Source organism: Branchiostoma floridae, chromosome 5 (genome assembly GCF_000003815.2).
Source record: "Branchiostoma floridae strain S238N-H82 chromosome 5, Bfl_VNyyK, whole genome shotgun sequence".
Taxonomy (NCBI): domain Eukaryota; kingdom Metazoa; phylum Chordata; class Leptocardii; order Amphioxiformes; family Branchiostomatidae; genus Branchiostoma; species Branchiostoma floridae.
In genome coordinates, this window is record NC_049983.1 from 16,947,757 (window position 1) to 16,964,450 (window position 16,694).

Genomic DNA, 16,694 nt, shown 5'->3' on the forward strand with positions numbered 1-16,694 from the left:
TTCCCATTCTTATCAGTACACGAAGTGACCAATAATACAGTAGTCCAGCCTGTTTTGCTTGTTTTATTTCTGTCTCTTCAAACTTTGTGGTATTTATTTCTGCACGTGGTTTACCTACCCCAACATGAGGTCCGTGTAGAGCTGGGTGAAACACTGGGAGTACCAGATACTGTACCCGACCCCCTCGGTCTCACAGCGGCCCAGCATCTGACTGAGTTCAGAATACGCCGTGGGAGCTCCCGAGCCGTTACACCGGAGCCCGATCACCAGCTTGGTCTTCCCAACCTCCAACATGACGCGATCCAGTTCCAAATTAAAGGCTGGGGCGTTGTCACGGTAAATCTGGGGGGAGATAGATAGATAGATGGGGTGATGGCGAGTGTGCACATATGGTAAATCCGTCTTCCATTGCCTCAAAAGAAGGCAAAAACCACTCTTCAGACCAAGCAGAGGTTGATGGGGAAAATTGAGGCCCTTCTCTGATTCAAAAATGTCAGGTCCGGAAAATCCGGACCTAAACAAAATCATTGGACCAGATTGTGTACCGATTAGAAAATGAACAGATTATATCGGCAGTCGTTTACGTGTTTTGTGGCTTATCGGTCCAAGAAAACAACAAAAGCGAAGTAAGGGAGTTCATTTGTCAAGTTTCTACAGTTAAACTTGGTCTAGGTTAAATAGTCATTAGTGCTGTTTACAAGGGCATAAGGTTTTAAAACTGACGTAGAAATAGGATACTTTGTAGCTAAATGGATCATTGTTTTGGGTATTTCCCATTCAAAAGTTTTCACAGACAATAAGGTCCAGGTTCAGGTCCGGAACTAGACCTGGTCTTCTGGACCTGGACCGAACCTGTACCTGAATTTGCTGTACCGATACCCCCCCCCCCTAATATGTAACATAACTTTACCAACTAACCTGAGGGACGTATTCATGAAAGCCGATGTCCTCCTTTACCCAGGACACCCAGTCTACGTTGTAACCGTTGACGGACAGGCTGGTAGGGACGATCGGTGAGAACGACACCCTGCCCGACACCTGGCTGGTGGGATAACAGGATACAGGTATAAGTACCAATGCTAAACAAAGATCAACATCACAACTTATGCTATGTTTCTTGAAATTATGAAGCCACTTTTAGTGATGAATGACCCTCCCAACCATATCCTATGCTCTCTCGTATTGGTCACGGTAGGAGTCATTTCTTTTGTTCCACGATAAAGAAAAAGATTGCAATTTCATCCCAAGCTAGCAAATATTGCCCACATAACATCTCCGGGACACTCTGTATCGCTAAACGAAACACAATTGGACTCAGATTTCTTTGTGAGGACTAAAGGAGGCGGTTTACACCCTTGACCTTGAAAAGAGACGGGGGTCGACATAGGTTATCTCTTGCTTTCGAACCGCTACCGCAATCACGTATTTCTGACGTCACGTGCCAGACGTAGTGGCAAATGGAGTTCACTGGAAAATTTTCTGGGTAAGTTTCAACTCATGTCAGCGTTGGTATTGTAAAATGAAGTCCTTTGTTTAAAAAGATACGTCCGCTGTTTGCAACTTTCTCCAACCATTAACGTCACTTACCCGAGGATGCGCCTTGCTGCGTTTGTCATTGTTAACACCAGGTCTGTTCCAAGCTGCGAGGGTTGAGCAAAATGGTCGTCCAGCTGGACTCCAGCCAGCCCGGGGTAGTTGTCGAGCGCGTCCTGCATCATTCCGGCAAGGAAGTCCAGGACCTGGAGGGGTGTGGGGTGTGGTTGGGTTATTGATGAAACTACATATATAGATCGTCAACTGAAAAAAAATGGACTCATCTGAACTTTCGGCTGAATTGCCAAATTCTCAGCAGAGCTATCTGACCCATGACAGCTGTACAGATCTCTCTTGATACGAAACTTGACGCACGCATTTCATGATCAGCAATAGGCCAATAAACTGAAATATATAATGACAAGTCTGCCTCCGTCCCGGTTAATCAACGGTCGGTACATAATATTTTTTGGCAAGGATGTGCACGTATAAGAGAATTGATTATCAGGAAACCGCCCAAAGGATATGCTTCAGTACTGCGGGACAGTGTATCTCTGTGGGCATGCACGTGGGGCTTCTAAGCGCGGACACTTCACTTTCCAAATCGGGATTTCGGGAACGAAAAGTGTGATATAAAGGACACCAAACTACACGAGATGTAAAGAGAATAATTGTGATCATCATGTATGTATATGTTTGAACTTTGTCACATACATGTCTTTTTTTTCGTTTCCACGATCAGCCCGGCTGGGCCCCGGTTTGGAAATGTGAGGGGCATCAGTGTTGTAGGGGCCTCAACCAACATCCCGCGATGATTTACCTTCCAGGTGAAATGTGACTTTAGCCTAACGGGACATCACTGTCATTAGGGGCCTCGGCCAACACCCATGAACATTTGCCTTCTAGATAACCTTTATTTTTTTAGTAGAAGGAGAAGGGTGGAAAGCTAGTTTGGTCTCACCTCAGTGTTCCCTGCGTCCATCCACCAGTAGCCATTTGCCTCTCCCTTCATCCAGCCCCTGTTGTACGCGGCGGTGGAGAAGGCGGGGACAGTGGGACTGGAACTCCAGCTGGCCATGAGACCATACTCAAACCATGCCCAGACCTGTGGGTAAAGCATTTCACAAGCCAGTGGATTTAATATGATGACAAAGGTACTTTAAGCCTTCAAATGGTACCAAAGTATACAGCTTTTATGAATTGCATTGGAATTTATTTTACTTTGTACATGCAACATTAGCAGCGAGCAACACCCAGCCTCAGTGTGAAATAGAAAATGTCAGTATTGTGCTGATGAAGGTGACAGACGGTCACTGTTGAAAGGTTAACATCGGCTGGTTAAAAACCATTGACTGTGCACAACAAACTTTATCTAACGCCTAGTTCACCTTTATCCGCGGGGTAGCGTATATCCGTTGTATCGAAAAACGGGGTATTTAGAGATGTCAAGTCGACGGACGTTGGTTTCAAATGACAATAATTACAAATTATTGCTGTCTAAAACCACCATCTGCTGACTTTATATTCCTAAATGCCCCGACGTTAGATACAACGACTACAGGTTACCCACACGAATAAAGGTGAACTAGCGTTACCTCTATCCCTGCCTTCTGCCCCTCCTCTACAGCCCATCTCAGCACGTCCTGTACAAACCCGCGGATCCCCAGCGACGAGAAGGTCTGGGAGTGGAAGTAGATCTGGCCTGGAAAGACATGATTTAGGTTTTATACACCAATAACCAATAACTACTTATTCTATCAAAAAAATGGAAGATCTCTATGATTTCTGTTAGTCTTTGTGCATTTCTTCTTCTATCAATTATTATGAATTTCTAGCTGATTCCAATCCATTTTTCCAACCTGATAGTATACGTCAGCAGACATGTGCATACATTAGACAATTTAGCTGGGAACTGAAGACGGGAAATGAGATTATCTTTTCTGGTACTTTTGACACTCTCTGTCAGTGTCCTCGACGTATCAGTCTCAGGTTATACTAGTACTGACCCATGCACCCATACACACAGACATTCAAATATTCTGTCACTCTACTGTACCAAATAAAACTATAGTAAAGACACACCGAAAGCAAAATTTCCCTTTTCACAGAGGAATGAATCATGTCAATCTTTCACATACTATGCAATATTACCCCCAGTGCCTTTATACGTGCGCGTGCGTGTGTGCTTATCTATAATCGAGATAAGATAACGTTATCATAAACGTCTCAAAGAGAGACGGAGAACCCTGGCATCTGTATAAATACATCTGTGTACATTTGTCACATGCCGCGTCCTATCACTGATGTCATATAGTCTACCCTAGCAAAAACTTGCGGACTTTGGCTTTTTATTTTGGTAAGGGCGTAACATTTTCGATGCGATAAAAACATTGTAGACTTATCATCAAACATGTTCTCCTCGTTTCTGTTTCAATATAGAAAAAGTGATATATACAGACCAACTGAATCTATAGGTCCCCCTTATGTTGACAATCTGCGTAATAGTACAGTCAAGATATTATGTCAAAAATACCAATGCCCTGATGAATTTCAGTTTTGCGGTCTAACTGCATATGTTGCATCGCTCCGACCAAAAGCTACAAACAAAAGTTTAAAGAAAACTAAAATAAGTGGGCTGTAATCAGAAACTATTTCCTTTCGCCTTACCAATTCAAAGATAAAATCTTTTTCCGAAGGGAACCGAGACATTTGTACCAATACAAACGACAATGTGTACCTTCTATGACATCATAAGTTTGTATATTTAGTACGACAATATCCTTTACCTATTTACACTGGCATGCCTACAAAGATGGAGATATGATTATCTAAAATCACGTTTCCGAACTTTTAGTGCTGAGTCACAGTTACTGGCACTAGTATACATAGTCTATATCTGCAGCAACGGGACACATAAGCTGCAAAGCGTTATTTGAAGCTATCAAAAGTGATCATGTCCCTTCCCTTCTTTTGTGGCAATGAGTTCAACTCTGCGATAGTTATCATGATATCTAGGAACATACGTATTGGACAAAATCCAGTAAAATCCGGGCCGTTATTTTTCCTTATCCTTAAGGGATACGCCCATAAACAGGCGGATACGAAGTGGTATATCATATCCACCCGTATGTGGTCGTATCCCTTAACGGAAAAACGACCGCCCGGATTTGGCTGACCCTTTTTGTCCTCACGTGACTTGAAGTCCTACCGTTGCCCCACACGTTGGGATAGACCCGGTTGATGCCCTTCGCCTTAAGTTGTGCGAACCACTGCGCCAGTTCAGCCTGTGTGCTGGGGTAGTCGTATCGGCTCAGCCAGGCAGCGCGGACGTCAGCGTAGAGGGAGGTAGAGTTTTCAGTACCCTCTCCCGACTCGGTCCCGGGTACACTACCTGCTATAGCAATTTCATCATAGACTATATAGCTATGAACAATATCGATCTCTTTAAACTGTTATTTAAAATAGGAGTTCCAAAGCGTTATTAATAAAGGGAATCGTGAGTACATCATGAAAATTTTAGACATAGAAAAAATAACGTTCACTGTCAATATATGGCATTTTCTCAAGTAACTAGAGGCCGGACGTGGAAGGTGAAATCCATCGTTTTTGGCAAGTTGCTTTCAATGTTCACTTGATTACCTTTGGCATTTATGCTGTGTGTGTTTTTACTAACTCTCTAGCCCTGGTGATAAAAGGATTTACCACCGTGTGTCACTGCCAAATGCGGGAATGGAATTGGTGTGCTCAGAAGAGGGTTATATATGGTCCTCGTTGTCATAAAATGCATAGTTTTGATCGAGGCTTTCTCGAGAATGCAAAGTGTGCATACTGATTATGTATTTCTTAAATCTGCGTTTTTATACAAATTTTTGGATGGCGCCATAATGATTAGTGGTGATAGAATAAGACTGGACGTTATTCATAAAGTAGATTATTAGCCCATACTAGATGTTATACAAAAGGCGATAACCTTAATGATAACGTATCGTACCTGATGATTCGGTCTGGCACCCTCCGTAATGGCAGCTGTAGCAGCACTTGACATCATAGCCGTAGGACGGACACTTGCCGCTGACGTAGTAAGCGTAGGGACAGGACTCCACAGTGACGCAGTGGCCGTGGTGTCCGTTAGCGGCGGTGGAAGTGACACATTCGCGATCGTCCCCTGAAGACATACATCAGCCGCTCAAAATTCGATTCAGACGTTCAACACCTTCGTAACATATATATGTATTTATGTACATCTTTATGTGCGATTCAGTGTGGCGTCGAATGAGCCAGTGGCTTAGGTTAGCGGACGCAAGACCAAGGTGTTATTGGTTCGATCAGAGTCCAGGCATTCATGACGTACATACGGCACTTTTTACGACTTTCCTTACTCCACCCATATGCACAATTTGATACCTTACTTACTCACAGACTACAACAACCCACTGCCCCTAGCTAGCCTCAAAAAGAACGATACCCACCCAAGGCAAGTCCCAATAATACAAAGGCAACAGCGAATGAAGTCAGCGCCATCATATACGGCTACGTAGAAGAAAAAGGTGCTCCTTATATACAACTTCAGAATCTGAAGAGCTGATCCTGGAGGTTTACCAATGAGTTGACAGATTAGCATAGGACGGTTTAGTAATTTGGAGGGACGCCTTTTATCAAAGGTCCAAACCACTATCATCATGTTTATCAGATTGGTCAAGCAATGTTTGTCCACGCGGCTGGAGAGCCAGCAGCACACCCATTCCGGAAGCTTGAGAACATTCCCTCTATTCCCATAGAAAGCATCAGTGTGCCGCAAGGACATCCATGTGTTTGTTTTTATCAGCCCTGGTGCTTTTAGTCGCGTGGCATTTAGTCTACACGTGATGGAGGCAAATTCAAAACGTGCGCGTTTCCGTATGCATGAGTATGTCACATGCAAATCGCAGCTCTTGTTAGATGGAACTTAAATACAGTAAGGCTTAGGTCACAATTCCCAACACGGGGCCCATCCGGGTAGCTTTTCGAAATGAAAAATATGACATAAAAACAACAAAACACACAGCATGTAAAAAAAATAGTCGTGAGCATAATTTGTATACTCCTGGGTAAACACTTTTATTTTTCGTTTCGCAAACATCCCGTCCGGGCCCCGCTCTGGAAATGGGACCTAAGCCTAACCAGGACATCATTGCATCATCAAACAATGCAGCTAGCTGTGCCAAAGTCAGGTGGGACAGGTTGTTCAGTGTGATATTAAACCAGCTGCTGCCGCGCTGCATGCCCATGAAGCTGCTGAGTTACACAGAGGGAGTTATATTGACTATACATGTATGGAAAGTGGTGAAAGGCGTTTGTAGTTGTAGAATGGTATCAGACCCCAATCTTTTGACTCAGAAATAGCAAGGGGCTTACTAATTGCTAAATGCCTCTGTCGGGGGTACTCTCCAAGCAGAGGTTAGGTGCCAGCAGTTTTTGACGGGTTTTAGGCATTTATCAGGCTTTCTATTTTGTTCTGTTCTATGACGTCACGCCAGGCTGCGAAACACTAAGAAAACAGTACAAAATACTGTAAATGTTTTTAAATTCGCGGGGATTTAATTTCGCGGTATCGGGAAAAGGGACTTTTCGCGGTGGATTTAAGTTCGCGGTAACACCATAGACTGCAATCTAATATCATTATAGAAAAATGTTCGCGGTGGTTTTAAATTCGCGGTGAATTGGTCACCGCGAAAACCGCGAACATTAATCCACCGCGAACATTTCTGCATTTACAGTAGAAAGCCTGATAAAAACACTGTCAAAAGCTGTCAGAGCCTAACCTCTACTTGGAGAGTCGTTTAGGGTACTTGTACTTGGTAATGTCTCATTGCCTCGTAAGCTTTGTTTTTGGAGATGTTTTGGATGTTTGTAGAGGTGTGTGCTTGTAGCAACAGCGTTTGTAGTTACAGGCTTCTAATAATTAATGCCAGGTATTGTTTTTGGTCTTTTTTTAGTGTTTCCACCGATACATACATGTACGTTTGTTATTGAGTGACAGGAAGCGATCAATAGACACATGTAATGTTAATCAAACATTATGTGCATAATTAATAAACCACAATAGAACAGGTTTACAAGGAACTCTAAATATCATTTAATGTGCTGTTGGTACAATACACAAATAAAAACATGACTACAACACTTGTTGAGCCTTTCGTATGCAACACATTAGATTTATATCTTTACACAATATTTTTATCTTTTTATCAAAAGTCTTTCAAAGATGCCAAGATAGTGGTGCTGCATCTGCTGTCATCACCTCTCCTTGCCTCCCATTGGCTGTTTGTGTCCTAGCAGAGCAGGGCCTTCTTGTCAGGTAAACCAACCACCATCTATGGTCTTCTCTGCCAAGATTAGCCATCAGCACCAGTTCACAGGAAATATTCAGTCCATATCTTCTTTGTAAAAAGCGATCAACCTCAGACTAAGGCAAAGCATGACATTATTTTACTGTGGTGCAATGTGGCTTTTTCAGCCAAGGACACCTGATCATCCCAGGATACTTTTCTTGAAGGTATTTTAAAGGGTGTCCAGACCACTGCAGCAGCAGAACACAGTGGACTACTACTATGGCAATGTGGAGCACTGCTCTAAAGTTTGCTCTCACGATCAGTGTTCTAGCCAGGATGAAATTTTCTTTGTCCCTCTGTTCTGTCCTGTTGAGGCACGTAATCCTAGGTGGGTCCAAGGGCATGCTCCCCTGTGAAAATTTGAAAATTTTGAAATCTAGGCCCTTTCCTCAATGGCATCTGTTTTGATATCTTTACATGACAATTTTTGTCAGTCACACAGGATGCGTACGGAATGGGCAAAATTTTCGTCCATCCCCAGCAGAAAAATTCCATCAAAGGACAGAAGGACGGGCACTGGCTAGATTCCTGTTCACACTGCACTGTGGATGACCTCCCCTTTCTTCACCACATACTTGATGAGATGGTCGTGCCCTGCAAGCTGATAGATCAGGTGCTCCCATCTGGAAGGGTAGAGGTCAAAAGACAAAGGTTATACAGGAAAATGTATTCATCCAGAACAAAGTATGATGTGTATACAATTGTGTATTGATGATAAAATTATAAAAAAGAATCCTTGCTTATTGAAAATCTTCTTAGGCTTAAAGGGGAATTTAAAGTTAAACAAATTAATTTGCGACCTCTAAAAAGAGCCCAATGTTACAGTAGATTTTGAGGCAAAAACATGGCGAATTTGGAATTTTGCAACCAAAGGAAAATGTCTGACTCAAGTTGTTGACAGTGCAATGCTGGCTTTAAGAGATATTTGTCTCTTCCTCCTTTCCCTTGAGTACTCCAGTCTCACCTTGGTGCATCAATGATGACCAGGTCTCCGACTTTCCCCACCTCGAGTGACCCGTGAGTCTCCGCCCTCCCCAGAGATGCCGCTGCATTTATGGTGGCAGCCGCTAGGGCCTCGTTCATGGACATGCGGAAGTTCACGCAGGCCAGGTGCATGGTCATGGGCTGAAATACAATCATAGTTCTTCTTCATCACTTTCTTAACATTTAAGTATGTTCATTTTGTAATTTGAGGAAGAGGTGGGCACTTTGAATGCGAAAAAATTGAAATCTGTGAGTATTTTCTTGCAATTGAAGAGTATGATACAACGTATGATAAGACAAACAAATATGCCGTCATGTACAGGGACACATGGCCATTCAAATACCTGGTACAATTATTCATAACTTTATTATGACCTGTAATTCAATCACAATACATGTACTGCAAATACAGTGCATTCAACGTAGACTTCTACTAAGCTTAACTGTTTTTGTTCTTCTAAAGTTTAAAAAGGAATTTATGATATAATTTATGGCTGCTTTGCATGCATGCTACACATGCATACACACCATTGACAGACAGAAGGCGTTGGGATTGAAGTCACTTCCCAGGGCCACCACCACACCACTGTCAATCATTTTTCTGGCTGGGGGAGGAGTCAACCTGGAGAAACATTCATGTGACATTGTTTGTACTTCAGAAAATGTTTTGATCTAAATTTGATTCATTGTCTTGTGCCAAATGACAACAAAGCATTACTTTTTGCCTGAATTCTTTTTATAATTGTGGCTCAGTGGCCTTGTGATTAGGATTTAATTTATTAAACTCAAGATTCAGAGGTACTGAGTTTGAATCCCTGATGTTTCCCCTTTGGACATTAGACACTTTATACCAATTTTCGCACTTGTATACAATGTAGGAACCACACTTTGAGCATGTTTAGGAACTCACCACACTTATTGAAAAGAGTAGGGGTCCATCCTGGGGTGAGTGGTTCAAGTAAATCTGTCCCAAAATGCAACTTGTACTGTTTAGTACAAACCTGCTGGGTTATACCAAGAGGCGGTTCACTCTGTTATCAATACAAACACTTGAGGTCAGCAACAGACATCCACATGTAATCCACTAAGGTACACACAGGTGCTATCCAACAATTAGTTATGAGACACTTGATTGTATTGACAAGTGCATACCTGAGTATGTAAGCAGTTGTAGGTAGGATGACAGCCACAGAGCCAGAGTCTGCCATGGCTGTCATGCTGATAGTTTTGACACTGTGCATACCTGAGTATGTAAGCAGTTGTAGGTAAGATGACAGCCACAGAGCCAGAGTCTGCCATGGCCTTGATGCCCGCATCGCTGATCTCCTCCAGATGACTGATGGCTCGGGCTTTCAGCTCTGCACCCAACTACAACAGGACAAATACTGACTTGAAGGTGACACATTTTGCTATACACAAACCTTATCATGAAAGCCATGTAGGCATTGATTACATGTAGGCATTATTACTGTTTCATTGACTTTGTTGTGATGTACAGTCTGATTTGAATCCAGGAAAATGACATGATACCTCAGCAGACTTCATGGGATGCAGCTCATCACCGTGGAAGTTGATGGCCAGACCAGCGTCTACACCAGCCTGCAGGATTCTCCTGGAGTCAAGTACATGTACACAGTCATGTAGATATAAGTCTTTACAATCATGTGGATTCAATTTAGAAATAAGTTAAAGTCCTTCCAACACTAAATCTCTGTTTTTGTAGCCGTGGGCCATACAGCTTTGTACAATTATCACAATAGCAGGGGGCTAGTCCACTGGTAGTGGTGTGTGTTTAACTTTCCAAAATGCTGAGTGCTAGTACAGAAAGCAGTATGCACCACCTAAAAAATCTCTGGTATGGGTCAGCCGGCTATTGAACTCATGATCTACAGAGTGCAAGGTGAACACTCTACTCACTTGGCCATTGTATCCAAGTCTAGCAGTACAAGACAAAGGCAAGTCTACATCTTAAGTCTGGTTAGTCTTTTCACAAAGATACAAATGTTGTTTTTTGGATGTATAAGCAGTTTGGTGGGACGTTATTGGGTACTAGTTATATTACCCAAATTATAGATCAAGCAAAACCAACCAACCAACCAACAAACAGTTGCATTGCAAGTTACCTGGTAGATTCCACATCAAAGACACCTTTCTCACAGAACACGTCAATGTTGTCCACCTCCAGGTCACCTGACTTCATCAGCTCTTGTAACCGTGGCAACTGGACATTGATGACATCCTCAGTAGCCTGCTCCATGGTGCTGCCCCTAAAAAAACAATCATTTACATGTATTACAAAAATGAAATGTTTCAAGAGACAATACCTGGTGTGCTCTACAGAAGGTATTGACTTTTGCACTCTAGTGTGCTTTATACAAGGTACTGACCTTGGTACTGAGTGAGCTCCACAGAAGGTACTGACCTTGGTACTGAATGTGCTCCACAGAAGGTACTGACCTTGGTACTGAGTGTGCTCCACAGAAGGTACTGACCTTGGTACTGAGTGTGCTCCACAGAAGATACTGACCTTGGTACTGAATGTGCTCCAAAAAAGGTACTGACCTTGGTACTGAATGTGCTCCATAGAAGGTACTAACCTTGGTACTGAGTGTGCTCCACAGAAGATACTGACCTTGGTACTGAATGTGCTCCACAGGAGATACTGACCTTGGTACTGAGTGAGCTCCACAGAAGGTACTGACCTTGGTACTGAATGTGCTCCACAGAAGGTACTGACCTTGGTACTGAGTGTGCTCCACAGAAGGTACTGACCTTGGTACTGAGTGTGCTCCACAGAAGGTACTGACCTTGGTACTGAGTGTGCTCCACAGAAGGTGCTGGATATTTCAATAGGTAGCTCCCTCTTGGCCCTCTGTATTACCCGCAACATCTTCATTTCTGTCTCTACTTCCAGCCCATATCTGGAAGAAATACAGATGAGAAATACTTATATTTACATTTCAAAGGAAGCTAAGAGAGAGAAAAACAGACCTATTTGCTACAGTAACAAGGTACCCACATACCACCAGAGATTATATTGGCTATCACTGCAATAATGTATCATATAAATGGTCAAAAGAAATCTGGCTAGCAAGCTCACTGCATCTGAGGAACTTAAACCACAGCCCCTGTGGTGCTGGAACTGTAAGATGATTTGTTACCGGGATGAAGCATTCAGTAACCAGGGCTCGAAATACTTTTTTCTGCATACCTGCACCGGTGCAGGTAACATTGAAAATTACCTGCACCAGAAAAATTTTACCTGCACCACTCTAAATTTAGGAAGTATGAATCATACTAAAATTGTTCAGGAACCATTGCTATTTTTTTTCTTTTATATTGTATAGATGGTACCAGCCAATGCAGCTAAGAACAATCCTCATGCACCTACATCATAGGATCCTAGGGCATTTATGTATAAAACCCAGTACATGGACCAGTGCAGGTTAGGTGCAGGTAGACACCAGAAATACCTGCACAGCTCCAATTTTACCTGCACCAACCTGCATATGCAAGTGGTATTTCGAGCCCTGAGTAACTGTATCCTTGTCTTACCCACTCTTACACTCCACCAGTGTGGTCCCTGCCCTGACCATACGCAGCAGCCTGTCCCTGAACAGTGCGTACAGCTCGTCCTCCGAGGCACTGCGAGTGTGCTCTACGGTGAAGTTGATCCCTCCACCGGCTTTGTGGACCTCCATATACGTGGCACCTGCCAACTGGGTCCAAGAATCAGAAATTAAAGAGTGAACAGAAAGGGCTTTAGAAAATATCCTAGTCCAGGCAAGAAAAGACCTTTATTCATCACTCTTTGTGACATTTCAACAACAAATAAAATATAACCATATCACGTCGACCAATGATGATGATGATGATGATGATGTTATGTACCTTCATGGCAAACTCATGGACCCTGTCACCTGCCCAGACAGGATGGGTGTGGCCGTCAATCAGACCTGGAGTTGATACACAAGCAAAGTAAGCCCCACCTATCGCATTACAATTTAGTTAATCCTTATAAGATGGTTTGCACGGTGGGATCCTCTGGATACTCTGTTGTGACTACACATGTATTTAATAGGCAACCTGGTGTTCTACTCTGCATTTACAAACAACTTGTCAATAATGTTTAACACTGCATTTAGGATAGCAAAGAACATGTAACGTTATAATAACAGCAACCAAATATGCTTCATGAAGAATATATAGACAATGCTTAACATTGAATTAGGGCAGGCTGGCTACAATAACCATTAATCGAAATGTAGTGTAGGAAGGGTACAATTCTGCGTTACAAGCATATGTTACAAGTCCTAGAAAAGTACATTCTAAGTCGTACAACGGCAGTTTCCACGTCCCCGCTTGCGGACGGGCGCGAGTGTTCGACGTCGAATAGCGACGTTTGCGCCCGTTCGCAGGTGGGGTATTCGAACGCGTTTGGAACGCGTTCGCACAATCAAATAAAAGTGAGTTGAGTTCAGGATTCAGAAGTGTCTGGACGCGTCGTCTTTTGTCTCTTGTCTTTCTGTGCTTTTGGCGTCTAAAACCCTCTGCAACAACCTGGTACTTCAGGGGAACATCGATACCATCAACGTTTTCCTTACATTTGGCGTTGTCGGCAGGATGTTGCACGTCGTTTCCACCTCGACGAGGGTTCCTTGAGAGAAAAAGCGCCGGCAGCCGAGAGACCATGGTAGAGAATGGCCAGGAGAATGTTGGAGGTCAGGAAGAGCAGGGGAGCCCACAGACAGGAGTTCGGAGCGGGTCGGGCAAAGTTGGGAGAGCCAAGAGCGAGGAGGCCGCGGGATCGATGCTGCTGAGCCGAAGAATAGGCGGAAAGTCGGCAAAGACAGGGACAGCAGGGCCAAGTTCAATGGGCATGGGCCGGAAGTGTGCTGGAAGTGTGGAAGCGAGAAAGAATGCCACGTACACTCTGGATGACCGTTTATGTCCAAGTTTGAGGTCGTCATCATCATGTAAGTTAGGTAATACACGGGTGATGTGATTTCCGGGGAAACCCAGACTTCGGGGGTTGAACTTCGGTTCTTCAGGGGGTTACATTGCCTGTGATAGATAGGAACTTTGCTAGAAATATCATTGTGTATTGACCTATTGTCGTATTGGTTTTTCAGAAGACCTTTACGGGTTGTAATGTATACCTAGTTAATCTTTTGAATGTAATGCTCTACATTTTGGTCAGAAATGTGAAACAGGGTGCAAATGTTATGGACAGTTGTTAATTTATGACACAAAGACAGAAGAGTACGGGTAGTGCACAGAGGCGTTCAGGTCTTTAGTCAAAGGAGTTCGTAGGTTTAGGACGGTCGGTTGTGTGTACGTGCGTGTTCTGTTCTTTCTCCATGGCTGATCCCTGCATGGGTCACACCTGGACACGAGAGTGTTGGCGGCAAGGTGTTCATGGCACCCGTTAACCATGTCCAATCAGGCGGGCCGACCCGGACACGTTCCACATCGGGACACCTGACGCAGCGTAGCGAGTCGCCGTGAAAGCTTCCCCAGGAAGGCGGTGATCGGGGCTGCAACAGCAGGAGGATTCGGGGAGGACGTCTGTGGCCGTGCGACAAAGGGAAGGAGGGAGGACAACACGACACGGTAACGGAGAGCGGCGCTCCAGGATCAAGGAGGCCGTGGCGAAACAGAAAGCGACACCCGAGAAAGGAGAGGTCGTGAGAGAGAGGTGCTGAGAATAGCAGAGGAACAGCGTGGATTTGTGATGAGACGGGAGGACCAGAGAAGACCTGAACTATGGACACTTGAACAATCCCATGAACTGACTTAATTAGATATTTGCCATATGAGGAGACCCTTTCAATTAGCAAATTGTAACTTATGATAAACTATCTGTTTTTATATTGTCAAACTGATGAGGGTTAATTTACGTATGGCGTTTCACTCGCCGAGGACGGCGAGTATTTAAACTGGGGGTGAGTGTAGGAAGGGTACAATTCTGCGTTACAAGCATATGTTACAAGTCCTAGAAAAGTACATTCTAAGTCGTACAACGGCAGTTTCCACGTCCCCGCTTGCGGACGGGCGCGAGTGTTCGACGTCGAATAGCGACGTTTGCGCCCGTTCGCAGGTGGGGTATTCGAACGCGTTTGGAACGCGTTCGCACAATCAAATAAAAGTGAGTTGAGTTCAGGATTCAGAAGTGTCTGGACGCGTCGTCTTTTGTCTCTTGTCTTTCTGTGCTTTGGGCGTCTAAAACCCTCTGCAACAACCTGGTACTTCAGGGGAACATCGATACCATCAACGTTTTCCTTACAGTAGCACAGCAAAATTACTGTACTGATATGAGGGACAAACTGTAATCAATGTAATGTGACGTACCTGGTAATACACTCATCCCAGCTGCATCAATGACTCTGTCAAACTTGGTACTTCCATACTTCTCCTGTATGTCTGCATCATGGCCGACTGCTTCTATTAGTCCATTGCTGTGGGATACACACACATTTCAACATTTACTGTTACAAAATCAGGAATGAAAAGTCGTTCATGGCAAAGGACTATGTAAAATTGTATTGAAAGTTGATATAGGACTCTAACTAGCGACCATCACTGTAGTGGCTGATTTTCTTTGAGAATCACGTCTAGTCAAGAACATTTTGAAATGGGACTGAGAGGAACAGAATCGTGTCCCAAATGACGTAGTCCTACTCAATTTAATAATAGAGAGTACAGTGTAGCCTGTGTAACACAAACTCTGCTGTCCTGGGCTGTAACTGGCGCCTCCCTATAGAAGCCAACCAGATGTTGGGCGGGCTGCTATAAGGGAGATTTAATCAGGCTAGGTACAATGAATGTGAAACAATTTTTGAGAGGGGTCTATCTTGAATCTCAACGGTTAATGACCTTTTCTTGACCCCTCTCCCTTAATTATACTGTAACTCATTGAAACACTGCCTGACTACCGCTGAGTACTTATTAATGGAAGTGTCAAGACAATTACAGTGACACCTGTGTGTGACCACCTGGCCAAATCATGTGACCACTTCTTGGTGGTCTCTTTGAGAATTTTTCCAATTGACACAACCAGTTATCTTTTATGGTCACATGAAGTGAGCACCTGTCCATATAGACAACAAAGATTTCATTAGTCCCGACTGGCCTGAGTGGTCTTCTTGGGCAGTTCTGACTGTAAATCTCAGCAAGGATATGATTATGATTAATAATCTCAGCATGGCCAACATTTGATTTGAGCTGTGTGAAAAATTAACACTGCCCAGCAAACGCCTAGATAGTAGATAGTAATATACCCAGCAATAGACGAAAACACGTTTCAATAACAAACAAACAAAAAAAACAGACAAACAAGTAAAACAAACCTTCCGACGACCAGGCTGACCCCGTTGTCGCCATCCTGCTCCAGCGAGGCGAGTGACTTCATGTCCTCCCCGCGCAGCGCTCTCTCCTCCGCCCGACACACCAGCACCACCTGCCGGGCTCCACGGACCAGCAACTTCCCTCCCGACATCGCGAAATATCCCGAGAAAACGTAGATCTTCTTAAAGATAGCTAAAAAGTGAAAGTGACCGCCAAAATGTCTCCACGAAACAACTTCACGTGGAGCTTTTGGGACACACCCCCAATTCTTGACGAAGTGAGCCAATGAAAATCAAGATAACAAACTGCGGACCAAATGCACCAATCATAGCCTTTGTTGAATATTCTAACTCTGAAAACATAAGAAGAAATTGTCGAGAACCATGTTGCAAATGTCAAAATGTCAATTTTCACCTCTTTTAGTTAAATTTCTAGGCAAATTGTTCCTTGAATTGACAA

General features: G+C 43.7%; 2 protein-coding genes across 4 annotated transcripts; both read right to left on the reverse strand.

The window, feature by feature from the left end:
* Positions 1-49: 49 nt before the first annotated feature.
* LOC118415119 lies at positions 50-6,208 on the reverse strand. Of its 3 annotated transcripts, none has more exons than XM_035819483.1 (8): positions 6,003-6,207; positions 5,525-5,698; positions 4,742-4,924; positions 3,129-3,235; positions 2,495-2,638; positions 1,588-1,739; positions 919-1,042; positions 50-342 (listed from the first exon to the last, which is right to left on the reverse strand). In XM_035819483.1, exons 1-8 carry the CDS (start codon positions 6,055-6,057, stop codon positions 115-117), a joined length of 1,167 nt encoding a protein of 388 aa, XP_035675376.1. In that variant the 5' UTR covers positions 6,058-6,207; the 3' UTR covers positions 50-114. The 3 variants fall into 3 exon arrangements, with proteins under 3 accessions (XP_035675376.1, XP_035675375.1, XP_035675377.1); XM_035819482.1 differs by having other exon boundaries at positions 4,742-4,927; positions 6,003-6,206; XM_035819484.1 differs by lacking the exon at positions 4,742-4,924 and having other exon boundaries at positions 6,003-6,208.
* A 1,416-nt stretch (positions 6,209-7,624) lies between these two features.
* On the reverse strand, positions 7,625-16,542 carry LOC118415743 (probable imidazolonepropionase). The gene is made up of 11 exons (XM_035820533.1): positions 16,238-16,542; positions 15,240-15,346; positions 12,780-12,844; positions 12,444-12,607; positions 11,696-11,809; positions 11,012-11,155; positions 10,419-10,500; positions 10,132-10,256; positions 9,417-9,510; positions 8,869-9,029; positions 7,625-8,527 (listed from the first exon to the last, which is right to left on the reverse strand). Exons 1-11 carry the CDS (start codon positions 16,384-16,386, stop codon positions 8,437-8,439), a joined length of 1,296 nt encoding a protein of 431 aa, XP_035676426.1. The 5' UTR covers positions 16,387-16,542; the 3' UTR covers positions 7,625-8,436.
* Between the last annotated feature and the right edge of the window lie 152 nt (positions 16,543-16,694).